The 13,937-nt window shown below is 48.8% G+C and overlaps 1 protein-coding gene across 2 annotated transcripts in view; it reads right to left on the bottom strand.

The window, feature by feature from the left end:
• Positions 1-13,937, bottom strand: part of Tulp3 (TUB like protein 3) — a 38,296-nt gene that overhangs the window by 11,877 nt on the left and 12,482 nt on the right. For both annotated transcript variants that reach the window (XM_032905595.1, XM_032905594.1), the window contains exons 2-4: positions 7,704-7,755; positions 2,763-2,922; positions 2,062-2,241 (exon numbers count right to left, since the gene is read on the bottom strand). In XM_032905595.1, coding sequence (XP_032761486.1) covers positions 2,062-2,241; positions 2,763-2,922; positions 7,704-7,755 — 392 coding nt within the window. The remainder of the gene's footprint in view (positions 1-2,061; positions 2,242-2,762; positions 2,923-7,703; positions 7,756-13,937) is intronic.

The raw sequence follows: 13,937 nt of genomic DNA, 5'->3' as shown, positions 1-13,937 counted from the left end.
ACTAACCCGGGCCAGAGGGCTCACAGAGAACTACCAACCAAAGAGCATTTGTGGCCTGACCTAGGTCCTTTGCACATACAGCATACGTGTGTAGCATGGTCCTCGTGTGGGACTCCTAACAGAGGAAGCGGGGCTGTCTCTGACTCTGCTGCCTGCCTGTGGGACCTCTTCCCCCTACCGGGCTATCCCAACGGGAGAAGGTAGGCCGAGTCTTACTGCAATGATACGCCAAGGCTGGGTGACATCCACGGAAGGTCTCCTCTTTTCTGAGGTGAAAGGGAGGAGGAATGGAGGGGAGGGGGACATGGGTGGTCAGGGCTGGGAGGAGAGGAAGGAGGGGAACTGTGGCAGGGATGTAAAGTAAATAAAAAAGAAAAGAAAAGAGCTTTACAGGGGGATGGTGGTGCATGCCTTTAATCCCAGCATTTGGGGGCAGAGGCAGGAGGAGCTCTGTGAGTTTAAGGCCAGCCTGGTCTACAGAGTGAGTTTCAGAACAGCTAAGACTACACAAAAAAACCCTGTCTTAACTCACCTCTAAAAAGGAATTGATTTTTTTTTTCTTGCTTAGACATTCCCAGGTGGGGCCAGCAAGATGGCTTGCGTGCACACGTACATACACGTACACAAAAATATAATAACAGCAGTAGCAGCAGCAGCAGCAGCAGTAGTAATAAATAGTAATAGTGATAAATCGCTAACTGGAACCAGGTTGATTCAATGCTTGTAGTCCCAGTACTCAGGAGGCAGAGGCAGAAGGACTATGAAGTCAAGGCTATCCTTGGCTACAAAACAAGCAAGAGGCCAGCCTGGGCTACATGAGACCCGTCTCACCACTACCTCCTATTATGTTTTAGGCAAACTTTGAAGTCCTGCTATGGCCTCCCACACTCTATGCCTTCTCTTTCTATCTGTTCTTGAGACAGTCTCACCATGTAGCTCTGGCTGTCCTGAACTCAAGTCTGTAGATCAGGCTGCTCTTGAACACACAGAGATCTGCCTGCCTCTGTCTCCTGAGTGTAGGGCACCACTACGCCCTACATCTCTATGCCTAGAACTAGTCCTTCTAAACCCTCTAGGCTTGTCCGCCCACTCTCCCTCCCACCTGATCACATCCTGCTCCATCTCAGTGGGCCAGCATCTCAGTGGGCCAGCATCTCAGTGGGCCAGCATCTCAGTGGGCCAGCATCTCAATGGACCATCTTGGTGGGCCAGCTCCTGTGCTGTCAGGCCCTCACACTTCCTCTGGGAGCCACACCACCTAGTCTAGGTTAGGAGCACCCAGAGACTCTGGCACCTTTTCATTTCTAGCACAAAGCAACAATTATTTTTGAGACAGCATCTCATGTAGTCCAGGATAGCCTTAAACTTGCTTTACAAGCAAGGAGAACCATAAACTCGGAATCTTCCTGCTTCCATCTTCCAAGTGGTGGGATCACAGCTGTGTGTCTCAACACAGAGTTCTGTCAGTGGCAGTTCTGGGGATCAAACTCAGCACTCCATGCATGTTGGCAAACACTCCAGCAACTGAGGTGCACCCCCAGGCCACGGAGTGACCTTTGGTGGAGCTAGCCCTCAGTTTGTCATTGGCACCTTAGAAGGGGTTCGTGTTGTTTGTCTCCTCCACAAAGGAATCCTAGCAACAGGCGGGCGCAGGCAATGAACAATTGTCAAAAGGAAAAATCATATATAACAATGGCTATGCCATATTCCATTACCTGTTTTCTCGGACAACAACATAAACAATTACTGTTGCTAAGCATCACCACTTGGATGTCAACGATGCTGAAAGCCTGGGCCACTCACAGCAGGCCTGGACCACTCACAGCAGGCCTGGGCCACTCACAGCAGGCCTGAGCCACTCACAGCAGGCCTGGACCACTCACAGCAGGCCTGGGCCACTCACAGCAGGCCTGAGCCACTCACGGCAGGCCTGGACCACTCACAGCAGGCCTGAGCCACTCACGGCAGGCCTGGACCACTCACAGCAGGCCTGAGCCACTCAGAATATAAGCCAGTGAGAGTAAGGAGGACACCCAGCCTTGAACCTGGCACCGCCCTCACCGTGTTTTTGGAGAATCTCCTGAAGGTCTGGCTTGGAGGTTGTCTCCACGGGGCTTTCGCCATCTGCACTTCCTTCGGTGCCTTCTTCTGGGGTAGGGGAGGAGCCCACTGAGAGAACTTGAGGCTTGCTTTCCAAATCCTGAGCCTCTGGCTTAAGGAAAGCAGCTGGACCATCGATGCCTAGGAGCCCAGGGGGAGAGACAGGGTGAAAGTTAACCAGAATTTAGCCAGGTGGTTTGGGGGATGTGCTCATACGGCTACCCAGCCAGCTCCGTTCTCCTCTTTAACGTCACAAGCACGTTTGCCGGGACAAGGACTGCTTCTATTGACAGCCTTGGCTATTCAAACTGTACTTCAGAAGCTAGGACTGAAACCAAGAGGTTGGGGGAGCGGCTCGGTGCCAGAGAATTTTCATGCATTTGGAGAATTTTGAGAATTCATTCATTCATTCATTCATTCACTTCGGAGAGTACAATCCATTTTGCATTAAATCAATAGTTCCAGGGTGGGCTTAAACCTGAAGGCATCTCCCATGTTTTTTATTTTCTTCCAAAGCCCGGGAATTGACTACAGAGATTATGAAGGTACTTAGGAAGGATGCTAACACTAACTCCCCCGCGTAGCACTTCAGCATCCTCTCGCCTTATCTGGGGTGCGTGAAAGCTGTTCTGAAGTCAGAGTGGCACCGTCTAAATACACACCATGTAGGATGACATCGCTGCGCGGCGTCTGAGGGTCCACCAAAGGCGTGTGCTCCTCACTCCCTCTTGGCTTTAATCTTCGCAGCCTGGCTTCTGGGTTTGGCTGTACCATGAGTGGCTCAAGGCGCTTCTTTCTCTGCTTCTTCTCCAGCAGTGCCCTCTAGAGAGAAAATGCGTCATTACAACACTGAGGCCTACCCTCTGGAACAGCTTAGACTGTTTACTCTAGAACCCCCCAGCCCCACTCCCACTAACCCTCCTAAATACTACTGTGAACCATTTTTTTCTCACAAGAAATGGAAACACTCAGGCTGGGTGCAGTGACACACGCCTTTGATCCTGGTACTTGGGATGCTAAGACGACACAGAGAAATCTTTTACACCTGTGGTGTGGCCGGGACGCTCAGGAAGGTCTTCTTTTCTGAGATGGGTCTTCCTATGTATTCTAGACTGATTTTCAACTAGTGACCTGACCCGTTCTCCCAAATCCTGGGATTTCAGGGATGCACCCCCACGGCCAACCTCAGTTTTCCACTCTTGTTCGACTTACAAAATTCAAAATCAAATGACCTTGGCAGAGGTGAGAAGAAAGAAAAGGCACCCAGGATTCTGAGCAGAGAACAATGGAGTCCGTGGGTAAAAGCCAGACGAAGGGCCAGGGGGTGGGGCGGAACATTTGCTTTGTGTTCTAGTTACCGTTGCGGCGCTAAACACCAGGACCAAAGGCAACCTCTCCAGGAAAGACTAAGTTTCCACTTACAGTCAGGTCAGGACAGGAAACTGGGGGCAAAAGCTAAACAGAGCAGAGGCTGTGGAGGAAGGCAGTTTACTGGCTTGCTCCTCGTGGCTGACTCAGTTTTCTCTTATATATGCAGGCCCAGCATCCCAAGCAGGGCACCACCCATAATAGGCTGGGTCCTTTCACACTAATCATCAATCAAGAACCTCTCCACGCCCCCAGGCTTGTCACTGGTCCAACCTGATGGGAGCCGTCTCTCAATTGAGGTTCCCTCTTCTGCTCAGATGACTCCAGCTTGTGTTGTTAAAAACCAACCTCCGGCCCCCAGCCCCGAAAAAAAAAAAAAAAAAAAAAAAAAAAAAAAAAAAAAAAAAAAAAAAAAAACCAACCTACACACCCTGTGTGAGAAAGCTGTGGTTACAGCAGTGGGGACTCTGAGTTTGGGGCCGCTCATTTAGTCTCAGCTACTCGGGAGGCTGAAGCAGGAGGATATCTTGATCCCAGGAGCTCATGCCCAGATTGGGTAGCAAGGTAAAGTGCCTCCAAACCAAACCAAACCAAACCAAACCAAACCAAACCAAACCAGTAGCAAGACAAAGAAAGCAAGAAAGTCAGGCAAAAAAAAAAAAAAAATGAAGGGTTAAGAGAAAAAAGGTTCTAGTATAACAGTAAGGAAAGCTCTGTCACATATACTATTTTTTAAGTTATATTTGATTTGTGCATAAATGTTTTGCCCGAATGTATGTATGTATGTATGTATGTATGTATACATGCATGCATGCATGTGCTCCAGTGCATGCCTGGTGCCCACAGAGTTCAGAAGAGGGAGTCAGATCTGGAACTAGAATTTCAGAGAGTCAGGGCTATACAGCAAGACCCTGGTTTGCTTGTTTAAGTTATGGACAGTTTAGCACTGTTAGTTACTAGGGAGACAGAAACCGAGCTGCACCCACTGAGATGCTAGGAGTCAACGCTAAGTGCTTGAAGACAGAAGCCTCCTCCCACACCTGAGAACTGTACTGTACCATCCATACTGTACTCAGTCCTTTAGAAATCAGGGTGATTTAAGCCTATAGAGAGCAAGCAAAAGCTCTAAGCAAACGATACACCGTTTCTTTGTTAGAGACAGGGTCTTGCTATGTAGCTGAGGCTGGCTTTGAACCTGTGGTCCTCCTACCTCTGCCTCCTCAGGGCTGGTATTACAGGCATGCACTGGCATGCTCCACTAACCTTTGGTCATTTTTAAAGATTCTAGGGGAATCCCAGGTAAGGTCAGAGGAGTCACAACTGTTGGGCCGAGAGACTCTGCAATACTGTCCTGTTTGACAGCCATGATAAGGTCCTTGCTGACCTCCAGAGTGCAGGGTCATCTCATCTTCAATGACTCCTCCTCTGTGCTTTGCATGTGACCTCTTCTTTCTCTGCAATCGACACCCTCTCACCGCTGAGCTCTGGTGCTCGCTGGTGACTAAGGCAACTCTACAGATTCAGCCCACCCCTCTGGCCTTTCCCTAGTCTGTGTTGGAGTAGATTAAGAGTCACCATTTTCTTCAAGAGTCCCCCAGCTAAACTCACCTGTCATTTATATGATTACTAAATGTTTTTGACAAATGTTAAACAAACAAAACAAAACAAAAAAACCAGCTAGGTAGTGGTGGCGTACACCTTTAATCCCAGCATCTGGGAGGCAGAGGCAGGTGAATCTCTATGAGTTTGAGTCCAGCCTGGTCCACAGAGTGAGCTCCAGGACAGCCAAGGCCATAACAGAGAAACCCTGTCTCGAAAAACAAAGAAAACAGACACAAAATGACAGACGTTAGGTGCCTGATTATTACAGTGCGTTCGTTATTAAGTAACACTGCTCATCCATCCTTCCCTTCACTCAAACATGTAATGAGAGATTGTTGTATGTCTCTAGGTTAGGGAATTATGATAAAGTGATTATCAAAGATATACTTAGTGGGAGCCAGGCTTAGTGGCCATATCTTTACTCCAGTACTTTGGGAGATAAGGCAGGCAGGCAAGACAGATCTCTGTGAGTTCAAGGCCAGCCTGGTCAACATAGTGAGTTCAAGGACAGCCAAGACTACAAAAGAGAGAGAGAGAGAGAGAGAGAGAGAGAGAGAGAGAGAGAGAGAGAGAGAGAGAGAGAGAGAGACAGAGAGAGAGAGACAGAGAGAGAGACAGAGAGAGAGACAGAGAGAGACAGAGAGAGACAGAGAGAGAGAGAGACAGAGAGAGAGAGAGAGACAGAGAGACAGAGAGACTGTTTCAAAATACACACACACACACACACACAGAGTAAAATAAGTGGGTTGGGGGACAGAGAGATGGCTCAATGGGTACTTGCCATACAAGCCTGATCTAAGCTCAGATGCCCAGAAGCCACATGAGATCAACTGCAGTAGCTTAAGTGTAATAATCCTCGGGTGTCCACCCATATGGGGAGATAGGAGGCAGGACAGGGGACTCTGCAGAAGCTCCAGCCAATGCATGGAGATGCTTGTGCCAACCACAGCCCTGTCTCAAGCAGGCTGGACAGGTGAGGACTGAGACCCACAGGCTGTCCTACGATTTCTCACAGAGGAACAAACACACATCCATAGAAACCTGGTATGAAATACCACAGTGCCCCATAAACATGTAGTTATTATGTGTCAGTCACAAATGAACGTGTCTCTTACTGCCCTTGGTTCTTACTCCATAGTTACTGCAGTAAAGGAAACAAACACAGCTAGCCAGGGTAGAACATGCCTGAGATCCCAGCACTGGGGAGGCTGGAGTCAGCCTGGGCTAGGGTGAGACCCTGCCTAAAAACCCAACCCCTTCACACATCAAAAATAAATAAGTAGCTGGAGCAGGGGTTGTGCACACCTTTAATCCCAGCACTGGGGACCCAGAGGCAGGCCGGTCTCTGTAGTTCAAGGCCAGCCAGTCAATCCCCCACCCCAAGAAACTCGGCTGATTCCCTTGTTGCTTCTCCGCCGCGCTGTGATGTAACTGAGGGGGCTGCTAGTTCTACGTCCCCTGTATATAAGCTGCGGTCATTTGGGAAGGGGGAGTCTCAACTGAGAAAAGGCCTTTCTTTAAGATTATGTTTAGGCAGGTGCACCTTCTATCAGCTGTGAGCGTGGTCACGGTGCTTATCCTAGCGATCGAAAACTAAGACAGGGGCCCTCACCAGACACCAAACAGACGAAGCTGTCAAATCTTGCACTTCAGTGTCTAAAACTGTGAGCTAAGTAAGTTTATTTTTAAAAACGATGTGCCCAGGCTCAGGTATTTTGTTATAGCAACAAGAGGCAGGCCAAATGCAACTTTTATTTCCTCATTTATTATCATTTTTATTTTTGGGTTATTGAGTTATGGTTTCCCTATGATGTTGGGGGTTGGACTGTTATTGTGTATACAAATGCTATAAATTCTGAACCCCCAAATCTGGTTGCTGTCCAGACAAGAGCATCCTCACATACACTGGCCTTTGCTGTGTAAACCTTACTCCTCAATTTAAAGGGCTCTAGCCTGTGATTGGGCAGGAGAGAAAGAAAGGCGAAACTTGAGAACTGAGTGAGGGGTCTGGAGAGAGACCACAGGAGGTGGGGGGGTTGGAGAGAGGAGGAGGCCACCATGAGTCTGGATGGATGATGAGCATGTGGCCAGGAGAAGTGCACCCTGTACCGAGGACAGGCCGATGGAGCAAAAGCAGCCCAGGGGAGAAGCAAACAGCAAGTAACAAGGGACATATGGTTTGGATATAGGTGAGCATAGCATAGAACCTGCCCGATCTAGGCTTATAGCTTGCAAATAAAATACCAGGGTTTTGTGTCTTTCATATGAGCTAGCTAGAATAAGTAATTCTTTTGTACTACGTTGCTCAGAGTAGCCTTGAACTCCTAGGAAGCTGTCTCAGCCTGTCTAGTGCTGGGATTCCCAGTTAGCGCTACCGCGCCCAGCTACAGCATCCTTCTAAGCCTAAGCGTATAGGAGCCAGGAGATTGTCACTGAATACTAATAAAGGCAGTGTACTGCTGCCATCTTCAAACCACTCTGGTCTTGCCACAGCCTGGAGCTTTGGTTCAGCGACTACTAAGCTCACACACTATTTAACGAGTGACCATGAGTGATCCTGCCCTTCTAATCCTGTGAGTCCCTGTCGGGACTTCAGTGCCAGTCTGTGCAGCCCTCCAGGAGTCCCTGCTCACCTGATTGTCCAGCTTCAGTTGCCGAAGTCTCAGGGTCTCATCCTCAAAGGCACTGTTTCAAAAACAACAAAAAAGAAAGCACATAAAGATAATTGTTCTGGGGGTTGGGGATTTAGCTCAGTGGTAGAGCGCTTGCCTAGGAAGCGCAAGGCCCTGGGTTTGTCCCCCAGCTCCGGAAAAAAAAAAAAAAAAAAAGATAATTGTTCTGAAAGCCTGCCTATTATTTTTTTTCATGTTATGTGTTCCCATGGGCTAATCGACTCTGCTTAGAGGAAGTGTCCATTCCCAGTATTGCCTACATTCACACAAGGGCATATCTACCACAGAGACCCGCCCACTACCACAGAGGCCTACCTATTACCACAGCGGCCCGCCCACTACCACACAGACTCTAGGGGCCCAGAGGAAATCCGAGTCTACAAAGGCTAAGAAAAAGATGCTAACACAAACCCATGCTAAAGAGATTGTTCTTCTCTCTGCTTCTTGCTTGTTTTGTGCTGGGGGTGGTACCCAGGCCTTGGGCCTGCTAAGCCTGTGCACTGAGCCCCATTCGGCTCTTTTTGTTTAACACTCATTGTGTTCCAAAACAACCTGGCCTAGGTGTTGTGTGCATGCCTTGTTCTGTTGATTCCTTAAGCGACCCTCTGAATCGGGCCCCATTTTTCATCCTGAAGATGAAGAAACAGAGACTCAGCGAGCGAGTCATGCCTATGTCTAACAGCTAGAGCCTAAACTGGACCTAAAAATCGGGGTGTTTTACTTTTTTGGAGCTACTTCTAAGAAACAGAATCTGGGTGTCACAGCTCCCAGGCTTGTCTTGCTTCCCTGCGATCTGGGCAAGGTACTTAAGTTACTCATCCCGTCGCCACCATGGCCACTCATGGCAGCTCACACTGGCAATGCCAGTATTGGGGTTGGGGGTGGGGTAGCTAGGAGAACTGCCTTGACTTTGAGGACAGCCACAGGCTTCTCCGTCTCTCGAAAATCAACAGGGTCGGGTATTAATAATATCTGTTCTGCAGAGAAGTACTAAGGAACACACAGACTGACACCATTGGACACCAAAAGAGGCCGAGTTACAGGTGGTTGTGAACCACTAGGTGGATGCTGGAAAGTGAACTCAGGTCCTTTTGAAGAGCAGCCAGAGCTCTTACCTCTAAACTAGCCTTCCAGGCTCCCTTTCAATCCATCCGTCCAACTGTCTGTCCATTCATCTGTCCATCTAACCTATCATCTACTGTTCTGAAAAGGTAGTGATTGGGATTAAACCCAGGGCCTTGAGCAGGCTAGGCAAGTAATCTCTCACTGAGCCACACTCCCAAATCTGAGACAGACTTCTTGTTAGAAACAAACAAACAAATGGCCAGGCCCTGGTGGAGGTGGCAGCTCATACCCAGCACTGGACAGGCAGAGGCAGACAGATCTCTGTAAGTTTGAGGCCAGCCTGGTCTGCAGGGTGAGTTCCAGGACAGCCAGGATTACACAGGAAGACCCTGTCTCAAAGACAAAACTGGCTAGTGGTATAGCTCCATGGTAGAGTGCTTCATATGTAAGGCCATGGAACTAAACAAAGGAACAAACAAGAAAACCAAGGAACACCTAGAATGGCAGCCCCTCCTCCCAGCTGCAGCCCACTCCTGGTTCCCTGTGGGGTCCCTGCATGTCTCCTGAGATAGACTTACGCGCTCTTGACACCTAGTGCATTAACACAGGGCACAGTGTTGGTATCCAGTGGGGATTAGCGTAGATTTGCAAAGATGGTGTCTAAAATGACTGAGACAAAGAAAGGGAGGGAGGGGAGGGGAGGGAGAGAAGGAAGGAAGGAAGGAAGGAAGGAAGGAAGGAAGGAAGGAAGGAAGGAAGGAAGGAAGGAGCGAGCTCATGAATAGTAGGTGGGAAGGGTAGCCTCGGGAAAAGGCTCTGACCACAGCTTAGCTTCCAACAGCCACTGTAGCCCTGCTTTGGCTCAGCATCCTCACTCTGCCTCAGTACTAAACCCAAAGTGTGATGCTTTCTGGCACGGATAGAGAGACTGCCCCTCTCTCTCCTCACCACACACCTCCCCAGGGCTGGACCCTCAGTAACACTACACTCTGACTGAACACCACTCAAGTCTTCCACAAGCATCCCTTTCAGGGCCTCTGACAGTCAGCACGCTGGGGCTGTCTTCCAAGGCGCATCCAGACGCCACTAAATTGCTCCCAGCAAGCCTGGGCAAGCTGAGCAGAGATCTAAATAACAGGGTATCATAGATGCTATAGGCCTGTCTAGTCAACACCAACACAATAGCCAGAGGAGCTCGGATGTGGCTTGCTGGCAAGGCGCTTGTCAGACATTCATACGGCCCTGGGTTTGATCCTCAGCACTACCAAAAAAAAAAAAAAAAAAAAAAAAAAGAGCAAACTGAAATTCTCATTTAGCAGAAACTAAAATGTGTGGGGGCCACCTCTCCAGCTCCCAACCCCCACAGCTTCCACAATGGTTTGTTTTTTATCTTTCTCTTTCCAGTTCCATCCATAAAGACTCTGCTCTCACGGACCTATCACTTCCCCAAAGCCCCATGTCCCGACACCACCACTTAGCTAATTTGATTCACTGTGGTGGAAGGATATGGGACGAACACCTTCAGGCCACAGGACTTCCCAGAAGATGGTAGGTTATTGAACCACTCAATAACCTGGAACAACCTCCGTCTCCTGGCAAGTTCCCTGGAGCCTGCTGATGATCAAACGACTGCTCCACCAGAGGAGGATGCTGAGGGAAGAAGCTCTTGGCTGCATTTGCCAAGGATGTGGAGGCTTAGCAAAGCCACCCTGCAGGGAGGGAACAAGATAAGGCTTGCAAAAAGAGAAGGAGTGAGACGGGGTCAAGGCTTTCTTTCTCGGGAGTGACCAGGGCAAACACTTCCTTTGCCGGCTCCCGACCATCAGAAACGCTGCCTGTTGGTCTCATTACAGCGAGGAAGGAATGACTTACCCTGGCTACCAAATGCAAGAAATACACCAGGGCCAAGGGACTGTGACAGAGCTTAGCAGAGATAAATGATTTGGTGTGCGACAAGGAAGTATTGGGAGATGTTTTGGGAAAGGCAGAAGGAAAGGTTCGCCTCAAGACGACAGCTTTAATACTGTTAAAAATTACTCATGACATTTCTCTGTTTTGTGAGGGGTGGCATGCAGAGGCAGAAGGATCTCTGTGAGTTAGAGGTCAGCCAAGTTCCAGGCCAGCCAGGACTATAGAGAGACCCAGTCTCAAGAAGAAAGAAGGAAGGAAATGCAATAGAAGCACATGAATTCACGCAGTAGCCTACATCCCAGCACACTAAGAAGCATTCTATAAATTTATCATGCAAGGCCAGCCTCGGATATACTGTGCTCTATCTTGGGGAGGGGACTTGATTGTTCTGTACCAAGTTTCTGTGACCATCAACCAACACATCCGGAAGATACCCGACCTACCTGAGCAATCAGACTCCCTTGTCTGTGATTTTGATATCAGATCTCGGGGATCCAGTTTAGTCTGGGCTCTCTGAGGGCATTGAGACACCTCTCAGTGAGACCACGTGGTTCTACAATCATTAAGCAGCAAATGCAGGATACAAGAGACGGGCGGGCGTCCTGGTCCTGCTCTGTACTCTCAACTACTACACTAAAATATGCACTAAAGGTGACTGTTTGTACTTCTGTAGGAACCAAGAATACCAAAATACCAAGTCACCTGTAAGTAACTGATACCGGCAGAGACCAGCGGTAAGATGAGCATGAGTGGAAGTCTGAAGAAAAGGGACACTTTAGGAAAGTAGATACAGCTCGTGTGTGTGTGTGTGTGTGTGTGTGTTATGTGCACCCATGCATATACAGGTGTATGAACTTGAGCACGTGCATGTGGAAGCCAGAGAACATTAGGTGTCAGGAGCAGTCTGCTGCTTCTCTGAAGCAGAGAGGGAAAAAAAATAGAGAGAAAGAGATAAAGTCCTGCCTCCCAGGCAGAGTCAAGGCAGGTCAGGGTCTGTTGGCAGATTTTCTGGCCTGCTGAGGCCTGGTCCGATAAGGGGTTCAAGGAGAGGGGCTGAAGATTCGATTGACCTTGGTGGAAGAACAGGGATGGGGACAAACATCGTCCGTGTGTATTTCAGCAAACTGTTTCTGTTAGCTTGTGGCTTTGCTTCTCACAGTACTGTAGTATTAGGAAGCTATGAGAAATACACTCGCTGCTGGCACGGTGATGGCCTGCAGCCCTCCCATACCTGTCTCCTGTATCTTTTTTCTATCCTATAGTCATCCTCACTCCCTCCTCAGAGAACTGTCCGACTTCGTAACTGGGTGTCCTGTTCTATGACTCTCTTGCCTTATTCCCTCCAGTCAGAGTCTCCTTCTGAACTTTGCAACGATGCTGGCATCCAGCAAGCTCCAGCAATTCTCCTATCTCCTTTTTATATGGCTTTCAAGATGTAGGTATGTGCCTGGCTACTTGAACTTTTACATGTGCGCCAGGGGATTTGAACTCAGGTCCCCAAGCTTGAGCAGCAAGCACTCTTATCCACAGAGCCATCTCTCCGAGCTTCAGAATCTGGACTACCTGCAGCAGCTGTCCGCTCTCCACAGTCAGACAGAAGCTGGTGGGCATCTTCTCAGCCAACCACCTGAATCTCTAGCAAACAGATTCCCAGGCACTTGGTTACTTACTCCCCCAAGTGAGCTCCTTTTGTGGGCAGACTGAACAATCAGACGTATCAAAGAACTAGAGGACACTGACACATTCTTTTCCTGTAGACGGCTGAGGAATAGCCCAAGGGCAGGATCCTCTGAAATCTGTAAGAAGAGGCCTCATCTCTGCTGCTTTGGCCTGAATCTCCTCCTCAGAGTCCGACTAACTGCTGTCTTTCTGTCCATCCATGACATTAATAACTCAAAGGTGGGCAGCACCACTCCTGGCGATAATAAACCTTTTATCCCCAGTAGTCCGTCTTAGTGTTGCTCTTGATCCTACACCCTGTAAATCTTTCCAGACACGACTCTAAATTTTCCTAATAATTCCTTCTTAACGTCTGAAATTTCCCATAGGTTTTTTCAAATTGATGCACCAAATGCTTTGTGTGTTTCCAACCACGGATCCATATTCTGTTATGTGGTGATCTCCTACACCCGCTGCCAAAGAACTCTGTCATACACTACGTGAGATCCTCCGGGATATGTTTAGAAAAGAATAACTTATTAAACAACGCGTGGCTAGTTTTCATTAACTTACACTTATGACCAACATCTATAAACCTGACCGTGAGTGAACTGACAGGACAGGCAGATGAGGCTGTCAGAAAGCATAATTTAGGTGTTACACAGAGGAACACACAAACAAAGCAAAGGTAGTTTGGCAAGGCGATTTTCTTTTTGTAAAAAGGGTGTGTGTGCGAGCAATCAGCTAGCAAGCACACCAGGTAGAGCTCGCCGGCCTTCCATCCCTGATGCAGTTATAGTGACTATGCCTCATCCCATTGGTGGGAGCCTGACTGAATGCGCTTGGCCTACAGGGGGTGGCACTGGTGAAAGGTGTGGCCTTGCTGGAAGAAGTACGGCACTGTGTGGGGTGGGCTTTCAGAGACCCTCCCCCTAGCTGCTTCCAAGACAGTCTTCTCCTGCTTGCCTCTGGAACAAGATGTACAACTCTCAGCTTCTCCTGCACCATGCCTGCCTGGATGCTGCCATGCTTCCTGCCATGATGATGATGATGGACTGAACCTCTGGAACTGTAAGCCAGCCCCAATTAAATGTTGTTCTAAGAGTAGCCTTGGTCATGGTGTCTCTTCACCCAGGAAGCAGGAACAGATGCAGCAATGGAAGACAAGGGGGAAAGAGAGCCAACAGAGGAGAAATTCCTTTTCGGATATAGCCCTGGTCTTTGTTTCTTCTGTTAATTCTTTCAATTATCAACAACATCCTGAACGTCACACCTTGCTAAGGGGAGTAAGACAACAAAAAGTCAAACACAAAAGGCCTGTCGGTCGGGTCCCCAGTCTATGGACACAGACTCCCGTATCTGAACTGAGGAAGCCTCCAAGGAGGCAGCAACTGAAGCCCAAGTGTCCAGTGCCCACGTGGCAGCTCCTAACCACCTGTAGCACCAGTTCTAGGAGGTTTGATGACCCCTTCTGGACTCCCAGGGCATCAGGCACAAACATGGTACATAGACACGCAGACATACATGCAGGCAAAACACTCATACACATAACGAAAGTAA

This window comes from Rattus rattus, chromosome 6 (genome assembly GCF_011064425.1).
Source record: "Rattus rattus isolate New Zealand chromosome 6, Rrattus_CSIRO_v1, whole genome shotgun sequence".
In the NCBI taxonomy this organism is placed as follows: domain Eukaryota; kingdom Metazoa; phylum Chordata; class Mammalia; order Rodentia; family Muridae; genus Rattus; species Rattus rattus.
The sequence above is the reverse complement of the archived record's forward strand: the minus strand, read 5'-3'. Positions and strand labels throughout refer to the sequence as shown.